The sequence below is a fragment of the Apteryx rowi genome, unplaced genomic scaffold (genome assembly GCF_003343035.1).
Source record: "Apteryx rowi isolate R43461 unplaced genomic scaffold, aptRow1 scaffold_844, whole genome shotgun sequence".
NCBI classification, from domain to species: Eukaryota; Metazoa; Chordata; class Aves; order Apterygiformes; family Apterygidae; genus Apteryx; species Apteryx rowi.
The window spans coordinates 270,500-284,523 of NW_020451143.1; the positions used below are offsets into that span (position 1 = coordinate 270,500).

At 39.7% G+C, this 14,024-nt stretch overlaps 1 protein-coding gene across 1 annotated transcript in view; it reads right to left on the minus strand.

Annotated features, from left to right (window-relative positions):
• The window catches only part of LOC112977549 (ephrin type-A receptor 6-like), a 217,420-nt gene that overhangs the window by 177,535 nt on the left and 25,861 nt on the right, over window positions 1-14,024 (minus strand). Inside the window, exon 2 of the mRNA XM_026090023.1 lies at window positions 5,272-5,455. Coding sequence (XP_025945808.1) covers window positions 5,272-5,455 — 184 coding nt within the window. The remainder of the gene's footprint in view (window positions 1-5,271; window positions 5,456-14,024) is intronic.

Consider the following 14,024-nt stretch of genomic DNA (forward strand, 5'->3'; position numbering starts at 1 on the left):
TTCTGAAAACAAGCCACACTAATCTTCAKTGTGTTTAAAAAATAAATGCCTTTTATATGTTTTTCTCTTTCAAGAAGATCTGGTCTCTTTCATTCACAAAGACAAAACTCCCCAGAGTTAAAGAACCACTGGGAACTTAAGAGTTTTCATCTCCCTGACTGGTATAAAAATTAAAACACCAAGAAAACAGAGGAGCCTAGAAATTAGATCAGACAATGGGCACTAAAAGATGTTTCAAGGGAAGGTTTATGGAATCCTGGGCAATTATGGAATAACCTTTCAAAAGGGAAGCTGCTTCATCTATTAGCTACTAGTTAGCTCATGCCCTGAAGCTTGTGGTTTTATAGTTATTGCACATACTCMTCCTCCTACTCATAATTACAGCAGGCACCATGTTATATGCATAGATAGATACTCCGATAGAGTTCCAGGTGAGAAAGAAACCTGGGCACTTACACTTCCAGATCAGTGCATCACTAAGCTTTATGTGCCTGCCTCTGATTTCCCTGAAATTATTTATCTGGTAGCTGCCCTCCTAACAAGAGCCTCTCAATTCTCTGAACTATTTATTTCTGGTATTTCCATTCTTTCTCTTTGCCCTGTCTTGCCCAGTTTTTGTGCTCCTCAGGGTTCAGCTCTGCCCCTGTGGGTTTTATACCCAGTCAATTCTTCATCTCCGATCTCTACTCCAAACCAGCCCCCCACAGGTGTTTCCTACAGAAGGGGGATAGAAGCAGGAAGGTTTGAAGAGGGAAGCTGAGTGTTGCCCACCTTCCCCTCACAATATATTCTTGTGCAAGTGGCAAAGTCGAGGGGAATGCTGACGCCTGCACAAGAACAGGACACAGGCTGGCCATTTTCTAGGGAGAGCATCATAAAACCCCTGTATCCTCCAAAAAGTGAGGAAGCTGATAGACGTTCAGGCAGGAAACAGAGAAAGCATGCCTAATTAACTAACATGCTGTTGAACACTACGTGGAGCTCTGGTGCTCTAATTTTTAAAAAAAGAGATATAAGGGAAAARGGCTACAAGCATAACCAGAAGGATAGGATTAAGTAGGCCATGATTTTTCCAGCTGAGGAAAAAGCAGACTGCTGGAGGGGACCAGAAATGTAAGAGGTCTATAAATAATATGGAGGAAATGAATAMGGGATGTTTATTTACTATTTCTTTTAATACAAAAACTGGGGACAACAGATGAAATTAGTAGGCAGAATTTTTAGTACATAAGAGGAAACACCTTTTCACAGAGTACATAATTACAGGCCAGTGCCACAGGCACACTGGGAAGGCATATGGGTCCAAAAAGCCATTAGACAAATTCTTGAAAAAGAAGCCAAAGTCTACCTTGTGTTACCCCGGGCTATAGGTACCACCTCCAGCTCAGGAGGTCCCTACTTATAGACTGCTGGAAGCTGGAAAAATACACAAGGGGAAGCATCATTTGATACTTTCCCTATTTTCTTTCCATCAGTGTCCCTTGCTGCTTATTGTCAGAGATAGATAAAATAATGGACTAGATGAACCTTTTGAAATTCAGAAGTGCTATCTTGATTAAAGAGTCTTCTGTTACACTCAATCCCAAGTGCAAAGGCAAGTTTGTTGCGTATAGCTCTCCTCTGGAATAAACCTTTATCTACTCCTTCACAGTTCCCTGCACCACAGACACTTTAGAGAAGGAGAACATGCAGCTATGTAGCTTCGGTAGTTACATGTAAGACCTAATGGCTCGTATCCACACGGTACATTAGTAACGTGGAGCTGAGTGCTTCTGGGGTTAACTTGTAAGAGCCTGACCCTCAGAATGGAATTTGGAGTTAAATCATGTTACTTGTCGAAGCTCCAGGCTCCTTAACACTGTCAAAATAGAGGCAAGCCAGAGTGTGCACAGAAGCAGAACTTGGGAATTTAGGCAACTTTCAGTTTGACAACTAATTTAGGTATATAGGGGTGTTAGGCAACATCAGGGTCAGGTGATGGTACTGCGCTATTCCTTACAAGCAATACTGTTAGACTGGAATAATCCACAAAATAACTTTCTTTTCTGCAATACATTGCTCAGCTTCTTTTATTTTTCCCCTGAAGTAAGTCTTCCTTCCTGCACAAATCCTCCTTGAGTGAGTAGTCTAAATAATTCTCTTTGACCAAATCCCACTTTGTTTCATGATTCAATTAAGAGTTTGGAGTTTGACTGGAAAGTTTGAGAAATTACTGTGTTCTCATAGAATATTTAAAGTTCTTTGGCAAACAAACAAACAAAAACAAGCCATAAGATCCCCTAATTCAGAGCCATGTCTCTCAGTAATTGGCAATGATCTCTGTTTCTGTCACATTCATCTTACAATTTTCCACAACAGGTGATATTTTCAAGTCCCTCTGTACTGAAACATATGGCAAAACCAGTGCAAAACAACTACTGAAGCACAGAGCAAATTCTAGGTGGATCTTTGATATAGGAAAAAATTATCCTAGCAAAGGGTCCTGTGGCTGGCCGACAAATTCAGACATGTGCAGTCTAATTCTACTAGTTCTTTATGTATACTGTAGAGAAAATAAGGGTTAGTAAAATGTGATCAAAAAGGAAGTTTAAAAATACTAACAAAATAAATTATACAGAAAAACTTTATAACAGTTTTCTAAAAATATTGTTGTACTTGCACAGAATAATTCTATGCCAATAACCTTATGGAAAAGAATTAATGATAACAAATGGGCAATGTATGTACTGCAGTTTTTCATACCAAAATGTACTTGTTAGCATTTTGAGGAACCCACATCAATGGCATTAATTTGCTGAGCCATCTCGCTAACTCTACCATAAATCAGAATTTTCCACGCTTCATTAATGATCATGATCACAAACTAATAGCACTGTTGATTTAGCTACTCCTGCCGTATGTGGTCAGACACACTGTGATCGTGTTTGTACCTGCTCACATAACATGAGTTGATCTTACCCTGAAACTTCTGTCCAGAAATTTCCAGTTTGACTGGAAGGGTCAAGACTAGAGGAGCAAAGGCTGCTGGATAATTAACATGTCAGCTCTGGCTGACAGGAGAGGATACAGCTGTTTGAAGAATTAACTTCTCCAGGTGCAACAGCTTCAAGTTTGCTAGTGTTTACCCTCAGTCCTCACCTCAGCTGGTCACAGTTCTCACTAAGTCTACATGAAGCTATTCAGATCATTTACTTCCACTTACTTTAGGCATCTAATTCAATGGGAATTAAAAGTTCGGAACATCAGTTGCTGGTATAAATAGTGCAGAGAGACAGCGCCTGCAGATAGAGGCACAGAGGACCCAGGTGCGGTGTCCAAACTCAGCAAACACCCCTCAGCTCTGTTCGGGCTCCACCAAGTAGCTCAGGTTCACAAACATACCCTCAGGAGCAGACTGGGACTTCGTTTTGGCATGCTGCTTGCCCAGAGCCAGATGACTTTCCCTCCCTCCAGCAAGCGAATCCTGCATTGTTAACTTTTCAGAGAGTGAAACAAGACCCTCGGGAACACAGCAAGAGCCCATTCCAGAGGAGAAATTTCAAAATTAAATTTATTCGGCAGATTATCAAATGGCCCACTGTGAAAGGGTTACGAACTCAGCCTGTCTGCTCCATGCTCTGCATCTCGTGTCAGAGGCTGGGCTGGGAGGGCAGAGCTGAGATGCAAGGTGCCTCCCCGCGCTTTCTGCAGGGATCAGAGGGAGCCTGGTGCATGTTACTGCTCTCCCACCTAGGACCTGCTAGTGGCTGAATGCTCTCTCAAAGATACGCCACTTCTCTGTGAACGCAGCTCTTCATCTGCAAGCATCTTGTCTGCCATATGGTCTGAATTCTGCCCTCAAGCACTGAGGTCTGTGGGGCCGCACAGCCAAATAGTGGAGGGAATAGAGCTATGATGCGTGCAGTTGTGTAGTTAAAGTGTACTGTCTATCGCTATATTCATGCATGCATTTAATCTTTAAGCTACCTATCTTCCACACAAGCATATCTGCACACACAAAGAATTGCACTGACATGAAACCTAATGAATTTCGCTCATAAAGAAAATGCAAATATGGAAGAGCTCATAAAATATTGAGTTAACAATCTTTTTTCCAACCATTAGAAATTTCTCACCTTTAATCCACATTCACAAAACTACACTTTTTTTAAAAGATAACAACCACAGCAACCCTCCTGTATTCTATAAACGTTGACATCACCATATAATATCCTTAAAAAGATGCATTAAGCATTTCATAATGCGCTATCTTGCACCAGAGCCTTCCATTAGGTTTGTAGGTATAATGCTGTTATAACATCTATACCAAATTTCAAAGATGCTGCTTGCATCTTTTTAAAATAAAACAATTTATTATAGGTAGAAACACAAACATGATCCTACATATTCCAAAATAATAATATTACATGACATTTTTGTAAGCACCCAATCTCGAATACAAAACTAACACTGAATGGCTGATAGAAGATATTTATTGGCATTCCCAAGTAATTGGAACTAGAGGATCTTACAGTGAGGAAGACAAGTGCTGAAATATTTCAATGTTTAAACAGCTTGATAAAATAATTTTAAAATTTTTATATCTTTAAAAATGATTTGTAGACTATCATTCGGCATAATCAGTTGTAAATATGATTGCTGTTATTATAAATACATAGTTGAACTATTTAGTTCTCATAATTCTATTTCAAGTGTCCTATATACATTCTCAGTGTCTGAAACATGTTCATATTCTACACAATCAATTTACATGTTTAAAGAGTTCTCATATGTACAATGTTACTAAGTTATCTAAACTTGTTCTCTCATTAAGGTAATAAGTGAATGCAATATTTTTTCTCTATGAATAATACATGTTTACATATAAAGCAGCGCTGGGACAAAAGCATTCTCAACATAACTCAGGTTGCTATGTTTCTCATTTTTGGCTTTTTAAAACAATGCAAATATACCTTTCTGATTACAGCATACAAAAGCTGAGGTATTCTTACAATAAAAATTAAATGAGGATTTGCTGCATTTTTAATAAAATCTGAGAGGGAATGTACTTTAAATTTTAATTTACATGAGTCAATAAATAAAAGAGGGAAGTCATTCTCCAGTTTGAAGACATAGATACTTCAACGCAAGGACCTGACAGAAATCCCATAACCTTTGGAGACACGCTTGAGATGATAGCTGTTCTGAAATGCTGCAGCAAGCCCCCTCCACACCGCCAGCCTTCCCCACAAGCCTGCAGGGCGCCAGCAGTCAGACCTAGTTGACCCTCACCGACATTACACTCCCTTGGCCCTGGGGTGGCCCCAGGTTGTGTCCCCCGCTCTGTGCAGCGCCCTGACTGTAGCTCTAGTCCTTGCCTGCTGCCTTGGAGCGGGTTTTGGAGGACTGCACCTGTGGCAGTGCTGACGGGGAGCCGCTTGGAGTTCGGCTGAGTAGCTCCATGGATAGCCATGACCTAGTGGGGATGAGTAAAAATGTTTTTTTATAAAGCCCATGGGCCTACTGGAGTTGTCTGAAAGTGTCAACAAACACAAGGTTAAGGGAGCCGTGTTTAACATAGGCTATCTGGATTTCCAGATGTTGGATATTGGTATTGGACTGGATTTTGACATAGTCCCTCACCAAAGACTCTTAAAAGACGAAAGATCTTTGCATGGATACATAAATGGTTAAAGACAGAAAACAGCGGGTAGGAGTAAACGATATCTCTTTTTGCAGTGGAAAAAGGTTACCAGGAGGCTCCTGCCAGGCATTTTGCTGACCCTGTGCTGTTCAAAATGTTCATAAATGCTCTGAGATGAGAAAGTCTGCTAATCTAATCAGGGTAGTAAAAAAGGAGGACTAACTGTGAAGAACCATGGAAGGACTTTATGAGATTGACTGGCTGGATAATAAAATGGCAGATGAAATTTGGTGTAGATGAACAGAGTGAGGCACAGGGGAAAAGAAATCCTAATCTCATAAGTAAAATGAGCTCTGAGCTGACCATTCCTACCCAGGAGCAAGATACTGGAGTTATAATAAATAGATCTATGAAAATGCCAGCTCTGTGCTCAACTGTGATAAAAAGAGTAAATGAAATGTTGGGGATTACAAAGAAAGAAATAGAGAACAAAACAGAACAACATCCTGCCACAGCATAAGCCAACATTTCAACCACATTTTATATATTGTGTCTAGTACTGGTCCCCTCATCTCAAAAATGATATAATAGGACTGGATAGGGTTCAGAAAAGAGCTAAAATACTAACATACATCAAAGGTGTGGAATGACTTACACAAAAATGAATCCTAAATAGATAAGGGCTTTGCAATCTGAAAAGGAAAGACCAAGCAGGATACAATGAAAGGTGAAAGACATGGAGAAGGTAAGGAGGGACTGATTATTGCTTCTTCCAGCACAAAAACTAGTGAGCATCGAGTGAAGTTGAAAAGAAGCGATTCTTAATAAAATGTGAAATTAAGCTGCAGAATTTCTTGCCAAGGGATGTCACAGGTTTTTTTGATGTTTATTTAACAATAAATTCTGAAACTGCTTCTCGGTAAGGAAGCCCCCAAAGCGTGAATTGTCAGAGGCTAGGTCAATACTCAGGGAAAGCATCTTGTAAACTTCTTCAGTTCTCATACTCATCTCTAATCTTCAGTTTTTGGCTACTGTCAGAGAAAGGCATTGATGTGAGATGGACCAACAGTGGGTATTGTGATCCAGTACAGCTGGTCTCCTGTATAATCAACAGGAATGGAAAAGGAATGTTTGAGAGGGTATGGTTGCTGCCTGGCTTGTTTTTCTACTTAATAGCTTGCTAAACAGTTTTATTCTGGTTTATTTTTGTTTTTTATTTTGTTTTTTGGTGGTGATAGGTCTGGCATCTTCTCACTGAATCTGCTCTACGTGCATAGAGAAACTCCTTGCATCTTGCATATTGTAGTGGATCTGCACAACGTGTGGCACTGCTGGCATCTCTCAGGCACACTGGCTTCATTCAGCATGGAGGAATCTATTTGCACATACTCAGCAACTATTTTGTAAAGAGGTAGCCAGCTTACTGTGAACTGGCAAAGTGCTAACCATGCATGAAGCCACAGGACTGAGACATGCAAGTAACCCGAAGATGCGGCACAAGTATGTACGCTTGGGCTGGATGCTGTGCACATTACACTAAATAATTTTCCAGCTAGTTTGGAGGCTGAGGCAGTGTGTGCCTCCATAGCAAAGTCATTAACAAGCCACTGCACACCCGCTCTTTGGAGAGCTGGCTAGGCAACCACAAGGCAGCCAGCCCAGCAGAACGGGGGAATCAGACCCCTGCATTTGGCTGGCTCCCTGCAAGAGGCTCGCTGGGCTTCTCAGGCCTGGGGCAGACTAATTGGTATGCCTGTGCCTTTCAGACAAACTGTTCTGGGGTGGGCAGGAACAGAAGGAGTCTTCTCTGCACTGTTTGTTATCCCTGTTTGGGGCTGGAGGGTGACTTGAAGGCTGGGGGCGTGAGTTGAGTGAGGGGAGATGCAGGAAGGAAGAGACTTCAAGAGACTATTGCCGTAGCAAAGAAGAAAAAGATCCCATGGAGTTCACTGCAATGAAGGGAAGCACTGCAATGAAATGCATGGGATATCTTTAGGGAATTAGTTGTACTGTAAAAGAGGTAAACTGCAATATTAGTTAGCCCACTCGAGTGGGTTATCCCAGACACATCTGCCCTGCCTGTGGATTTCTTATAATCACACAAATCCAAACTAGATGCTGAAATTAATACACCACTGGAGTGATCTTTTTTCGTATGTCTCAGAGTAGCAGAGGCATTACTTTGTTTAAAGTATGAGTTATACTCCTTAACATGACTGACTTGGTTAAGGAACTAAGCACTGTCTTTATGTATCATCACTATCAAAACAGCAAGCATTTCAATGAATAAAGATGGGACCGGGTTGAAAAACTCATGTGAAAAGATTTATTACTTAATAAATTTTGCACAGCACATTTAGTCTGGATGTAAATCATAAAACTTTGAATGCTCACTATGTCAACACTGCAGTACATAAAATGAGGAATATCTAGACTGCTTCCACAGGTCAGAAAAAACAATAAGCACATTTTGGCTATTGATCAAATCAAAAATATTTAAGAGATTGAAACTCCCTCATCTGAATTCTGGCTGCAGTATGGCTGAAGCATCTTGCAGCTGAATCAGAAACCTGGGCTTGAGTCCTGCCCTGCCTGTGCCCTGAAAGCCACCTACAGTCACCTTAGCTGCAGGTGGGTGAGCATCATGCAGGTTGCGGGACCAAGGTGGCACAGCAGGCTGTCAGCCCTGTCGCTGACGGCTGGGCTACTGCCTACACCAACCTACATGCCACAACCACACCAGGCCAGTGCATCACCTATGTAGGAACTGACTTTTTATCTAACTGTCCAGAAATCAAGGCTCTTTGGTGATTTTTTTTTTTAAGTCTGCCTGGCATGTAAACTTAAAAATGAAAAAAAATATGGAGCTCCTAAAAGGTATCGCATTTTGTGCCTTCATTTATACATGTGCATTTATTGTAAACTATTTTATTGTAAACTATTTTCAGAATGAACAGATGTCTCTTAGCATGTAAAAAACCACCCCAAACCATCATTTTATCATGATTCAGGCTTTACTCATGATTACAGTAATATCATGCAATGGAGAAAGAAGACACAAAATTTTTTTGAAGTTTAATTTGAATTTTCTTATCCAGTGGTAAGAAATAGCAGTATGAATGCAGAGATATGCCAGATGGGTTCAGTGAAGTTTTACCAATGTACTGGAAAGTTGTTAGAGAACATCTAAGGTCTGAACTTGAAGTCCAACGTGTACTTGTGAAAGTCTGTATGTATTATTTAAAAGGTGTGAAAGCATTGTGACATAAGAAAAAAGCACAAGGTTAAAAACAGACTTCTGATGAGAAATATTAAAACCATACAGCTTTCCAGAAAGAGTATTTCTGTAGTTCTTAATTTTAAGAATGCATTTACACTTCTGTTTGTAGCACCCTACTCCTTTTTTTTAAACTTTTGCTTTCATTTGATAACCAATTTTTTTTTTATTACAAGCATATCTATCCATAACATCTGCAGAAACTCCTATTTGTTATTCCCTGGAACATTTCTGGCTGCCAGAAATGAGTGAATAATGAAAATATTTTTAAGAATGGATATAAATCAGAGTCTAGTACTCCTGTCTAACATCTATATTAGACCGCTTACTTGAAAAGTAAGTACATGTAGGAATCAGTGCTTATTTATCTTAGTGTGTCCATCTAAAATACAGAACTGCATGGCTTAACCTTTGGGAAAAACACATGCTACTGGCAAGATAACCTGGTGGGCGACCAAGGAACTATAACTCATTTAACTGCAAAACCCTAGTTATTTCTCTTTTCACGTGGCTCATTTTGAATCCTTCTAAGGGTACTCTGTGTAAAGATGTCATGTTGTCAAAGTAGCCAGTAATAGTGTACTGAAAATACTTCTATATTTAGGCTTCAGAAACAATCCCTCATCTTCCTCTATGCCTACCCAGAATCCATCTCAGTCATTTTCTGTTTCACAACATGGCTCAGGAGTGTCTTCCTACCCAGAAAATTTCAGTGGAAAAGAAATTTTGCTTTTATTGTAATTATTCATTTCAGTCTTTGGGCAAAAAGAACAAAAAGGTTATATATCTCAGCTTATAACCCTATGTGTTTTAATTTGGGAATGCCTATGGTGTTTCGTGTATGCTGTTATTGAGGCATCTCATATGCCTTTGTTCCTTTCCACATGTCTGATTTCTTAGTCCCAGTCATGCACCACTGTTTCCTCCTCTAGTTGTAAAGGAGGCAACTAATCCTTGGGACACCAAGCAATTGTGACTGATGTGAAATACAGTCTGACGGAGACATGAGAAAATTAAAACTCTGATGAAGAACCACTATGAGATAGYCAAATTTCAATTTACAAACTTTTGTGTCTTAGATGGGAAACCAAAACTTTCTGTGAAAAAAAAACCCTGTATAGATAAAAATGAGCAGTAGCAATAATTTTAATGAAAATCTTCAACCAGCTTGGTGATGTTTACACCCATAAATTTTATACTTTGTCCCCATATGACATATTTACATACCTAAATGTCAGAATGACAAAAGATTTGGATGTTAGTAAACCCACARGTTCATACTGGAGCACATAAGGCTGTTTTGGAATATGTATCTGAGGCACAAAGTACTGTTTCTAAAGAATTAAAAAACCCTCTGATCAATATGATGTACAAAAATCCGACAGAACTTGTACACCACAATGATCAGGGAAGGCTGATTACATCTAGCCTGCTGAATTCAAATTAATCCCACAACATTAATTCACCACGAGCATTGCAGATGAGACATTTGATGACTGAGGGGAATTTTCAAAATCAGACATAAACTAAGTATCTTATTCCTGAGACAGAACAAATCTAGTCCTGCACAATTTACAATGTGGTAAAAAGAAGCTTTTAAGAAATGACAGAAGGAAAAATTGGGATTGTACATCTGAATTCTTAGTCAATGAGATCATAAAGATTAGACTGCTACCAGACCCAAGACTTAGATTTACCACATTTGGAAACACTGAGGCAAAGCATAGACAAGATAAATACTAGAGATGATGCTGGCAGCCAATGCAAGTACTTCAAAGTGCTCAATTATTATTCATTATTTATGATCCAGCATGAAAAGTGTGTGTAGGCGGAAAGGGTCCCCTTCTCAAAGGTCTGAATCCAAGAGATGAAGAAGTACAGAAAGAGCAGAAGGGAAGGAATAGATACTTTCCTGAATGAGAGCACAAATTGTGTTTTCCTCTCACTCCTAGCAAGCTCTCCCAAGGTTTTGAGTATGTAACAATATTATTAAAATTGCTTGAAATGCTCTAAGACAATTTTTATTCTAAATAATGGATAAACTAAGCTAATCCCTGTTGGGATTGTTTTCAGACTACGTAAGTGTCAGAAACATTGCTTTACCAAAATCAGCTGGCTATCAGACTCTGCACATTAAAGTGAAACTGCCTTTCCAAGAGAAGGGGTTGGGTCCAGAATCCCTTCAGTGCAGTCAAGGAACTTCAGACAGCAGCTACAGAGCCTTACAACTAAAATATAATCTGTTACTTGCACTGAAAATTAAATGCAAAGTACTGCCAGTTTTGCAATGTACACCTTTGGTCTTACAGCCTGGGTTTTCAAATGTACTAAGCTCTCATAGTAGCCAGATGGAGTTATGGCTGCTCAGCTCCTTTGCAGATCAGGTCACAGGCAAATAACTAGAATTTGGAACAACCACTGTAGATGTGGCATGTTTAGAGCGACTATGTGGGAAGAGATCATCATTAAAACTAACTACAGAAAGAAATGCATGTGATTTTTTAAATTAATCCCTCCAGAGATGCTCACTAACTTATACTGAGATCCTAAGAATAATGTTACTACGATGGACAACTTATCCTACCAGCCTTCTTCCAAAATAGTTTGAAATACATACATTCATGTTTTCCTATCATAATGCAGAAAACTACATCGATACCTAGAAATTTTGGTTTTATGCTTCAACCAAATATTAATATAAAAAAATCCTTCCTGTAAAATAGCAGTTTCAAATATATCCAAACACATTAGGCAAGATATTTTAAAGGAAATGTGAATAGGATTCATTAATTCTTCACTGTACATTGCATTTAGCAGAAATATTTTGTTCTGTTACATTTCTTTTAATACTTCAAGACAAAATGTTGTCTCCATGTGTAAAGGCAAAGCAGAGCAGAATGAAATAAAGCCAGTCCATTGTTACGCACTAGAATTTGGCCCTAATGCAGTCAGAATCAGCTACTTTACATTTAAAGCATTTTGAAAACAGATTGAGCAATGAACCGCAGCCAAAATGCAGTGGCATAGGAGGGATTTTGAGACAGGCTTCAGCAGAGAAAATTCATACTATTCTTTTATTTGTCTCTAAAAAATGCTAAAACTATTCCTAAATTTGATACTGAAAAAATACGAAGAAGCTGATAATCACCAACATCCATGTCTTTCATCTGTGTTTAGTGGTAGTTCCAAAAAAGTAGTCTATTGTGTAAATATTGTAGGGCTGGGAGCAAAACTGGAACAAGTTTTGCTCCGCTACAGCTAAAGTTTTAAAACTTCTAAATCTCTTAGTAATTGTTGGATCGGCACCAATATTGATCTATTGTCCTCCTTCCATTTTTGAATGTGGAAATAATCTTTGAAATGCTATTCTCTGATTCGTTGTTCAAAGGTATGTCTTACTCTACCTTGCTATCACAGCTTCTTCCCTGGGTCCTGAAAGACTTCAGATAGGTAAATCTTCCTGTTTCCAAGGCAAGACATTAGCAAGGACAGGGAGTGTGAGAAGGGACCAGGTGGAGATGAGTGTGGCTGAGCACCGCTTTCTGCAGCTGTGCTCAGCATAGGCATCATTGGTCCCCATCTGTGGGCAAGCCACTGGTGGTAACCGGGTGACAGACAGCTGAGAGTCAGCCGGGAAGTGCCTCTAGGAGGAAGAGCAGGTGAACCTCAGCTGGCAAAGTGTCTTTCCATATTTCTGCCCCGAAGCACCACAGAAGTGCTTCCGAACAATTCTGTGGCATGAGGCTCTATCTTCATAGAGCCTTCTGCAGGACCGCGCAGTACACTTTTGCTTTGAAAGGACTTAAGGTCTATATAATATGTACCAAATGATAAGTATACATAAACAAAAGACTCTGGCTCTGTCGGACCCCATCTGAAAACAGAATCTAGCCAAAATATTCTTACTTTGATATCATTATGCTGACAAAACAGGCATCTCTCTCTGTTGTCAGCACAGCAGCATATTTTTATTCATGCTATGTTACAAAGGCTTTTAAATTGCCTAGGATGGGGCGGGGGAGGGGGTGGGTGGGAAGGAGAGGGCGGTTTGTTCTTCATGCCACCATCCAGGTGGCCTCTTAGCAGCAAGTTGGCTTGAGCATGCATTCCAATCTCAAATCATTTTGTGTGTGCTTCTGTGGCATGCTAAGCAAATCCTGCCATCCTGTTCCAGCTAGATCAACCATCATCTTTCAATCAACAAATTGCACTTTGGCATGAACAGAAGGTTTAAGATGGACTTCTGCCACCCTCCCAGGTCCAGGCTAAATAGCTATGAACATATGCAGAGAGTGTGTTGTTCATTTTTAGGGCTTTATGATGGCACATTTAATTGTACTAAAAGTGCAATTGATGGAAAGTGAGCTACATATTGAATAAGCAGTGCAGCAGATGTACAAGGTCATTCAACAAGGACTACTCATTACTTCAAATTACTACCCTTGAGGAGAAACTATAGTATATGCCAGGATGGAGCTCTTTCCCTGACACCTCATCTTTCAGTTTCATCCCAAAGGCCATCTTTGTTTTCTTACAGATAACATTGCCCAATTAGAATCTGCTACCTAAAATTACAATGACTCGATTGCCACTTCTCATATAATTTAAGTATGTGAAGTATGCTACCACTGCTTCAATTCATTTTAAGAAATTGCCAGAACTTGCATACAATGTGTTTGCATGTTCACAGACCCATGCTTCTATCACATTTGACACAGCGTGATGAAAGACAGATGCCTTCCTCAGTTTTAAAACACATTAGTGTTCTGTTTTCATTTATCTTTTACTTTCATACTCCTAATTGAATTACAGTTTGACAAAATTTGTCAAAAAAGAGCATAACCTGCTCAGCAGTTTAGAGGGTTGAAAGCACTGGAATGTTTGCTGCTTCTTATCTGGCTGTCCTGGCACTCATGAAGAAAGACAAGCATCAGACAGACATAGTTAACTAGATCACAACTTTGTTAACTTCTCTGGGAATCAGCAATACTCTATGCAATACAGCTCATGAGCTTGTTTTTAACAACTGCTGCCTCCCAAAGAGCAGCCATCATGTCCTTCATACGTTTCAAGTGAATTCCTAATGAGCTAGAAGGGAAGTGTTTCCCTCCTTTTATAAGAGAG